The sequence below is a fragment of the Rosa rugosa genome, chromosome 5, assembly GCF_958449725.1.
Source record: "Rosa rugosa chromosome 5, drRosRugo1.1, whole genome shotgun sequence".
Lineage (NCBI taxonomy): Eukaryota > Viridiplantae > Streptophyta > Magnoliopsida > Rosales > Rosaceae > Rosa > Rosa rugosa.
Window position 1 is genome coordinate 39,745,635 of NC_084824.1, and position 9,418 is coordinate 39,755,052.

The 9,418-nt window shown below is 37.8% G+C and overlaps 1 protein-coding gene and 1 long non-coding RNA gene across 2 annotated transcripts; both read right to left on the bottom strand.

Moving 5' to 3' along the window:
• Positions 1 to 3,028: 3,028 nt before the first annotated feature.
• On the bottom strand, positions 3,029 to 4,271 carry LOC133712551 (uncharacterized). The gene is made up of 2 exons (XR_009847471.1): positions 3,955 to 4,271; positions 3,029 to 3,294 (listed from the first exon to the last, which is right to left on the bottom strand). It is a non-coding gene; the product is annotated as an uncharacterized LOC133712551 (long non-coding RNA).
• Positions 4,272 to 4,663: 392 nt separating this feature from the next.
• Positions 4,664 to 7,675, bottom strand: LOC133713008 (aspartyl protease family protein At5g10770-like). Its single transcript, XM_062139133.1, has 3 exons — positions 7,303 to 7,675; positions 5,922 to 6,362; positions 4,664 to 5,817 (listed from the first exon to the last, which is right to left on the bottom strand). The coding sequence occupies exons 1-3, from the start codon at positions 7,520 to 7,522 to the stop codon at positions 4,988 to 4,990; spliced, it is 1,491 nt and encodes a 496-aa protein (XP_061995117.1). The 5' UTR covers positions 7,523 to 7,675; the 3' UTR covers positions 4,664 to 4,987.
• Positions 7,676 to 9,418: the final 1,743 nt, after the last annotated feature.

Here is a 9,418-nt window from a genome sequence, read left to right on the forward strand (position 1 = left end):
AATCGTTGTGCAAAATAGTTGCTGCAAAGCAGAAAACTGCAGTTTCAGAATCAGTTTTTTTGGAACAGTTTTGGGGAGCAATTCTTGCATCCTTAATATTGCATCTTTGAAGAAAGGCCAGCAGTGTACTTCAACTATAGCCAAAGAACAAGTTAGAATCATCAACGAGGCAACGGGACATCAAGCTCAAAGCAGGCTTCTCGATAAGGCAGAAACTGTCAGCTTTTCACAAAGCTTTTTGGGAGATCTTTTCTGGCAATCTACTTGGAGTTTTTCCAGAAGTTTATTGATCATTCTAGAAGATATGATGTCATATAACATGTAGAAGTTGAGAACCATCTAGAAATATAGCAAGAGAAAGTCATTCCTAGTCCAAGAAGAAAGCTTCAGAGACAGAAATTGAATCCTAGTCAAAACAGGGTAGTTTGGGCGAGAATCTTCTTTGGAAGGATTGCATGTGTGTTTTTGGTAGGTTATTGATGCTGCAATTGTTAACAAAAGTCCTAGAAGAATCCTACAAGATCATGGGAAGACTACAAAGGTTTGAAAGTAATTAAATTGTGCACCAATCACAAAAAATCTTAAGCAACTAGGGAAGGTCTTTAAAGCATTGTTGAAGAAGGAAATTAGGGCTGTGCATCTCCTATATATAGAGCCTCTACAAAACAATGAAAACAATCACACCTTTCACATTCTCTTCTATCTCTTTTTCTTTTTCATCCACCACCATCTTTTTCTTCTTTTTCCTTTTATCTATTTTTATTATATTATGTTTATTTTAGTTTTCAAAACAATGTGTAACTAGCATTCTTTTTGTTAGGGGCGAGATTTAAAGCCCCAATTATGTAGAACAATTGTCATGTTTAATCTAGTTTCTTGAATTTTGGTATGAGATTGGTTGTTTATTTCTGCTTGATTGAAAACTTTTGCATGTGTTATTTTATGGTCGCGAACATAGGATTTATGCATGTAATTGGAGCTAGGATTTAGAAAATAATTCATCTAATTGTTTTGTTTTCTAATCCACAAGTATGCATGGCTTTGGACAAAAGGTGATGTCTTAGACAACTAGAAGAGGGTGCCACGTAGGAATTCTACACTGGGATGCAACTTTATAACCAATCGTTTCCATGAGATCTTAATGCTTCAAATATGTTGACACTATATATGTTGTTGATAGGATAGTGTTCTATACCTTGCTTGCATGTTTGATAGGTTTAGCAATTGTGCGTTCACGTACACTAAATACTTAGGGAAATAATAACAAGGGACATGATCTGCTCCGACTTGTTTCTTGGTTGGTTTATGTCTCACGCTTTAGTACTTGAAACTAGGTTCACATGACTATATTTGATCATAATTAGTAGTGGATTACTGAGCTTCTAACGTCTTCCCTATCTTATCTTTTCAAAACTAGAAGTCGAATTTGTTTTCTTATTTTCTTTTACTTTTTGTTACTTTCAAAAACCCCCAAACTTTTATTTCTTTTATTTTTGTTTTATATTTTGGTTAGTTTATTTTTCATGATTAACTGAGTACCCTCAATCCCTGTCTTGAACGATCCTTACTTATTCTGTACTACCATCTGACATTCTTGTAGCGTACCATGCGACGACGGTTGTGGTGGAACCAAAAGTCAGATCCATTTGTGAGAGGGGTTTCCAACTGTAATCTAGGCATGATCTTGGGCCTAGGCTCAGTCTTTGGACTCTCTTAGGGCTGATTGGTTTTTTAGTTTCTATTTATTTTTTTCTATCTGTTTGGTGTATCTAGTTGCTACTAATAAGTCCCAACCAAAAGAAAAGGGTAGCTAATTGGCTTGAATTTATTCCCAAGCCAAGATTATTTTACTTTACTTTCTCTTTTAGTAGAATATGATGATGGTTCTTTCTTGCTCCTATGGTGGCAGGTCGGAGGCGGGGATACTTTATTCGTTGAGCTTGCTACTTTGTTATTTTAGCATAATTCAATTGAGTATGATAAAATGTACATGAGGAAGAGATTGGGAGTTAATGTAAAATGGAAACAAAAAAATAGATAATAGTTTCATATAAATTAAGAAATAGCTGAAAAAAAAAATACTCTATCTATACTTCTCACTGCACTCCAGTGGTATCAAAATCATAGAAATTTCTAAATTTGATGAGAGGAAACACTGAACTTGTGACTCTTTGATTTTTTTGAAAGGAAAAACATAAAGTAAGAAATATAATGGTCTTATGACAATTATATACATGCTATTTAGTTCACTCATGGAGGAATCCTTAACCAACAAATTTTAATGCACGAATAGTTCATATTCCCCGGCATCGCAAAAGTATTCTACTAGTAAGGTATACCATCATAGATGATAAGTATGAACAAAAGAATATAAAATTTTAGTCTTATTAAAAATGTTATTCTCTCTGAGAGGTAGGTGGAAATCGTGGTCTTTTGGCGGTGGTTCTACGAATTGGGCTAGAGGAGAGAGGTCTTCCTTATCGTCTGGTCGCTGGGAGATAGGGATGACAGGATTCCCGTCAACGGCTTCTCGAAATTAAGAGTAGTGGTGTATCTGCGATGCGGGGTCGACACAGAGATAATGGATTCGGGTCAGACCAGATCGAGGATGGACGGGCAGGACTACAGATAGGCTTGGCAACGTGCAGGTATAGTGTGAGTTCTTAACGGGCCGACCTGGTAAGAACCCGTTAGCTTAAAGGGTTTCGCGGGATGTTCGTTGGAACTCGTTAAGACCCGTAAGCATTTTTTTTTTTTTTTTACTTTTTTTTTTTCTTCTCAAATCCATTAAAATCCAGTGGGATTATGGAGGCACAAAGATCCCAAGACTTAACAATTAATGTGGCTGGTGAAGTGGTGAGTATTGTCGTCTAGCTAGCTAACCAAAATTAGAATCTTGTATGTGCATGCGCATTCAAAACATTAAACAAGATAACCGATTGAAATTGACTCTGGACCTTTAATCCTTAATTTCTGTAATAACTAGTGGCCAAATACAAGAACCATGCCTCCCATTGAGCACAAACAATGAAACAATCGACACAACTGAAAACCAGTTGCCTTATCAGTATATCATCTTACATAATTCAAGCTTAAACAGTTCATATACACAGAAAACCAGTTGCCTTATCAGTATATTATCTTACATTATATCGTCAATAATACCTTGGCATGGTAGTCTTTCCAAACTCTATCTGTGAGCAATCTCTGCAAAACAAAAGCCTTGAACTTGATTTTCCCAATGCTTAACTCCTCAGATGTAGGATACTGAGTCGGTTGGTGCTGAACTAATCTCTGCAATAGCCCATCACAAGCAAAACCCAGAATCAGGAAATCAAATGAAATTGAACACAACACACAGAATTGTATAAAATTGTGGAGTTTCCCAACAATCAAAGAGAACCCGTATTGAAATCAAGACCAGAAATTCAATAGTTCAATCAAAATCGAAGATTACAACAACCCAAGATTACAAATCAATATCAAAACAAAAATCCAGAAATCTATCACAACAAAAACTCCATCATTCAAACCCAGAACCAATAACACACTCAGATTTCAGATTACAAAATGCAATTCCCAGATACACAAACTGCACGGAATCGAAGAAAACCCAAAGCGGTTTTGGGTGACGGAAAAGAAAAGTTAAGAAGAGAGGTTGCCGTGCTCAGATTCAAGGTTCTGTTTTTTTGTGGTTGCTGAATGACGGAAAGGGTCGAACTGGGTTTTTTTTGGAAGTAAATGGGTTCCAACGGTTCCAGTGGGTTTAGCACGCAAGACCGGTTAATTTGCGGGCTTTTTGCATGCGGGCTTTCTTATCACAGATTTAATAAATGGACGGGTTCATGCGGGCTTTTACGGTGCGGGTTTGCTGGTTACAGGTTTAAATTCCAGGCTAACTACAAGGGTTCGGTGAGCGACGTGCCGGGCGGTGGCCTGCTTTTGGTCTTCTACCTCTGTTTGTGTTGACAGGGGACGAAGACCTTGAAGACTGCGGTGTTGGGCTTACAAGTGTGACTCATCCTCTTGGGTTGGCTGCGGCTTGGTGCGGCGGGAATATCAAGTTGACTCCCTTGTTCAGCGACTTCAAAGGTGGTGACTGCCGCACTGGTGTGGGGCTGATGGTAGTCAGCGGCGATGCATAAGGTGTCATGCAGGCGGTAGATCTGTGACCTAAGGTTTTCTCTAGGGTAATGGGTTGGGGACTAAGAGCCTGGACTTGGGCCCCGGGTTACTGGCCTGGGCTCTGGGTTTATTTTTTCTGGTTTATTCTTTAGGGATTCCTCCTTTTTGTGGGAGGAATTTGTAGATTCTCTTTTAGATTTGTCACCAAAAATACCCGGAATGTCCTGGTCTCTTGATTTTCTAGGACATTTTAGGGTAAATTTTGGATGCGCTTCATGATCTTTAAAAATGTTGAATTACTTAGGTAGTGACTTATTTGACAGCCCTATAGGGGTGGATCATTATGTGTAATTTCGTTTATCAATGCAATGAATTGACAATTCTCTCTCTCAAAAAAAAAAATCATAGATGATGAGTGATAAAGTTCTTTACCATCATAAATGGTAAAAAATATAGCGTTTTAGCCAAACATATATTGTCAGCTTTTGAATGAGGATAATGGTTTGCAAAATAAGAGCATTGGATTTTTCAGAACGTATGTAAAACAAGGCCGCAAAGAGCATACATATAAGGTATTGTTCAATACTACAATATTGCCAAATCACAAAACAATAGTTTAGTACAATAATTGCATGCAATATATTTTTAGAGAGACAAATTTTGTAGTTGATGTTATAGCAACTTAGGTCATAATTTTAATGATGACGCCTCTTGGACCAATATGGTTCCTAAAGAAGTATCTAGTGCCATATTATTTGATAATGTACACTATGGTTGCTCTAGGGACTTTATTCGGTCATAATTTATAGTCTTTCTGTATAGAAAAAAAATTGCATGCAATAATATGACTTTGGAACATTCATCAGCAACCACCGGGAGCAAATCCGATTCTCCCTCCGGCAACGTCATACAGCACCTCCATATTCTTCTGCTGAGTATTCCCGAAAATCGCAATGTCGTTAGGATCATCATTCCCAGCAAAAGCCAAGCAAACCTGCTTCAAACCGTTGACAAGGTAGACAATTCCGGTTGCGTCCAATTCCAACGTAACCCCGTCGCCAAACACAAACTCTATTTTCGGATACGTCACCTTTGGATAGCTACTAAGGTCGTAGCATGTATCTAGGAGCTTATCCGGTCCCGGAACTAACGGATAGCTTGTCATCGCTGCTCGAAATGCATCCCGCAAAGCGGTATACGCTGTGGACGGCAGCCGCGAGATGACGGTCCCGGAGTCGATGATCGTCCCCGGGGACGAAAACACCGAAGCAGGAATTGAGAGCTTTTTTCCGTTCACATTGATGCCAGCCACATCTATGCCGTAAAACTCCGAGTTCAAGGATAAAGTAGTGAACCGCGTGTATTTTACAGCAGCATTGGAAGCTCCATCGGGTGCGCCGAAGCTGAGGTAACCAATAGAGCTTGCGGTTGGTGGAAGACAGTATGAGAAGAAGCGGTTGTACTTTTGTGCGGTTTGTTCAACGATGGAGAAATTGTTGCGGGAGAGACCAAGTATACCGGCCATGCCACTGATGAAGCCTTCGTTGTTTTGGCCGCAGCCAAAGAGGAACCCATCGAACACATCGTTTGGAGTTAAGGTCAGCTTTTCTGTGGCGAATAATCCAACGGTGTAGGATGAGTCTCCGTACTCCACGGCGTATAGGCATGTGCCCGCTACGCATCTGTTGAATTCTGCATGCATATCAGATAATACCCATTATATATGATGGAGATAAGCATTAATACTTTTTGTTTTTTCTTAATATAGATTTGAAATCATGGTTCTAGGTATTTACTTGTAGTTGTCCTGAGTTGGACGCAATCTGTGCTATTACAGGAAATGTTGGTATATGAGGTGGAGGCCGAGGGATCGAAAATGGGCTCCTTTTGTGGGTAGCAAGAGCCAGCACAAGGTTGGCATTGAGTCCAAGTGAGAGAGCTTCCGGTGTCAAATACGAGCGAAAGTTGTTTGTTAGGTGTGCCCAATCCCACCTTCACCACGTAGTTGCTTGCACCTTGGCTGGTAGCCCACCGGGTCGGGAGGGTGGTGGCCTCTGATTGGCTTAGATCCTCGTTGCGGTTCAATTTCTTGGAAATCCGGGAGTTGATTGAGTTAACTCGCACTTGGTCTTGCTCTAGAATTTGGGTGTGATTCATAGGAGTCGCTTTGTGTTGAGGGAGATGAGAGCATGGCCCATGCTTGTGTACCACTTCAAGAGATGCCTTCCTCTTATTACCTGATGAAATCAAATAATTAAGGTTAACTAGTCAACACATATCCAGAATTGCACGTAGCCATTATATAACATATCATGTGTGTGTACAGTCTTTCTATGCTAAGGACTTCCTTGGATTTTAAAATCTAAGGATTTCCTTGAATAGACTCACTTTTCGATCGCATATCCATATCTTGGCCGTTAAGTTTTTAAGTCCTAATGTATAAATCACTCTAGATTAAATCAATGAACAAACTGAATCTGTCCAACCTGAGCTGTTTGTGTTCATAATTTTAAATCACAGTTTTGAATGCCTTAACGATAATCAATTTGGCTGAAAATTTGCATAAGTGATCTATACATTAGGACCTAAAATTTGAACGGTCGAGATGTGGATATGCGATCGAAAAGTAAGTCTAATCAAGGAAATCCTTAGATTTTAAAATCTAAGGAAGTCCTTAGCATAGAAAGACTGATATATATATATATATATATATATATATATATATATCCCGAGCGAGGCCTCACTCTGAAATTAAAGTGTGAGGTTAGAGTTTTTGGTCACTTTTTGGTCTCATATCCACATCTCGACCGTTCAGTTTTTAGGTACTAATGTATAGATCATTTCTCCAAAATTTCAGCCAAATTAATGATCTTTAAGATATATATATATATATATATATATATATATATATATATATATATATATTTATTATTATTATTATTATTATTTTTTATGCAATGAGTGATAGCAGAGGAGCAACCTCTCTAACGCTCCAATTTATTAAGCAAAAAAAAATGTGAATGACAACGGAGGGGGACCTCACCAAAACCTCTGGAATAAACAAGCAAAACAAACAAATTAACGAAACCTAAACTGTGGAAGACCCAAAATATCACTCTCATAGAAAGACGAGAGAAATGGAACGTATCATGTATATATGTGTGTGTGTTATTTAACCTTTGGTGGAGGAGCTGCAGGTCGTTGCTGGTAGTAGGGAGTGGATATCAACTGTGTGGGTGAATTCAACAAGTTGTTGTTTTGAATCTGCTTCTGCCAAGGCAAAGCCTTTGTCCAAAGAGCAGAGAGTCAGGCATAGAAGTAGAGACAAACCGATGAAATTCCTCATATTGAGGGGGGAGGAGGAGGAGGAGGAGCTAGGACTAATAATATCTGCCATAAATTATTAATGACAGACCAAGTTCGATCTAGCTCAAAATTTTGTTGCTCCTAGGAGCAGCAAACGCTTGGCTTTATAAGCAAATCGAAAAGATATGGGTTGCAGTGGAGTATAGTGTGGGGTGGGGTTCTCCATTAATTCTCTGCGTTCTCTAACGTCTAGCTATCAATATATCCAAAAAAACAAAGTTATATTTCTTTTTTAATATACTTTTCTCTTGCAAAAAAAAAAAAAAACAAACAAAGTTATGGTAACCACTCAAATATATGAGATTGTCATTTCATGATGTTACTATTTTAAATTTAGACCATACGTTTGAATGAAGATGAATATATTCACTTAATCAGATATACAGAATTGTGCGCCAAGAAAATATAGGTATCTTTTTCCAAGACAAATTTGAGATGTGGACTAGTACTTAGCTAGCTAGCTAGCTTGGTTGTACATGTATAATTACACTAGTGGTTGCTTGGGGCGGACCTACTATACGGTACGACGGGGTCCACAATTCGACCAAACAAAGAAATATATTTTAAAGTTTTGGTTTTCTAATGAAGTTTGATTGGTCTAATTTACATAATTTAATAGTAATGTAATGTGAATTAGGCCCCGTTTGGGATTGCTTCGCTTTTAAAAAAAAAATCAGTTTTTGTTCAAAATTTTAGATTTTAATGTGTTTTTTAAATAAATAAAAAACAGCTTTAATTGAAAGTTACAGGTCACTGACAGTAGATTTTAGAAACAGCCTAAAGGTTGCTTTTAGTAGCTACTGTAGATAAAAACACGCTCTATTGTTGTTTTATGTACTGACAACACTTTTAAAAATATTATTTACCAAACAAGAAACTGTTTTAATTCACAGCTAATTATTCTCACAACACTGCAGCAGCAATTTTATTTAAAAGTCACAGCAATCCCAAACTAGCCCTTACTCAATTCCTTTTATGAAATTGTTGGCATGGTATTAAATTTTTCATATTTACGATAGTTTTGTTCTTTAATTAATGAATTTTTTTTTCTTTTACCTTAAAATTTTGTATATTTAAATTTTATTTCTCGACCCCCAAACTTTAAATGCTGGTTCCGCCGCTGATGATTGCACATGCATGTCAGGTAGTTGAATGACTACATAGAATGCGTGTTGCATCACTTGCATGGGCTAAGAGCTAGACAAAGAATTCCGTTCAATTTGGTGCTTTTCTTAAAAAGCATAAAACTTCCGTGCTCCGAGCTTGCCATGCTTGGGCACGTCAGCATAATATGGACCGCTGGATATCATATCTGAAATCTAATGGTTGCAAATGTTCACCGGGTAACCTGCTCTCCATGGATACAAATTTGCTTGTCGTCTCCTTCTTCCTTTTCCTTTGGTACCGAAACCCAGCAACAACTGCAACTTTTATTATTTTTCCATCTTCATGCAAACCCAAAAGACCCAAGAAGAAATTGACAGAAACTCATTTCAAGTCCAAAGAAGCTTTTCCAAAGCTGCAATCCAATCTTGAGAGATGTTTCTCCAATTTGATTGACATTCAAACAAATAGGCAGACAACCCAGATTTCTCTTCCACCTTGAATTCAACTCTCAAATCCAAGTATGGTCATCATTGTCGTCGTCCTCTGATAAGTGATAACCCATCTTGTCATTAAAACCATGTAAATCCACACTGCAAGTCTACAACTGCACTTGCCATTAATCGAATTTCAATTAAACTGAATTTATAGTCCAAAACCATGCATCCGTCAAAAGTCTCATGTAAAGGAAGAGTGGAACATGACCCATTTAGTTTTTGCTGGGTATATATAAAGATGAATAAGAACAAAAAGATGAGATTTTGATGGTTTTTTTTTTTTTTTTTTTTTTTTGAGAATAAATTTTGATGGCTTCGGTTAGGAA

What these genes read in the sequence shown, in the direction of transcription:
- LOC133713008 (XM_062139133.1), bottom strand. Translation starts at nt 7,522, where the DNA reads ATGGCAGATATTATTAGTCCTAGCTCCTCCTCCTCCTCCTCCCCCCTC. An exon ending in CTGCAGCTCCTCCACCAAAG is followed by an intron (nt 6,363 to 7,302) that starts GTTAAATAACAC and finishes TGATTTCATCAG; the next exon opens with GTAATAAGAGGAAGGCATCT. An exon ending in CCAACTCAGGACAACTACAA is followed by an intron (nt 5,818 to 5,921) that starts GTAAATACCTAG and finishes ATATGCATGCAG; the next exon opens with AATTCAACAGATGCGTAGCG.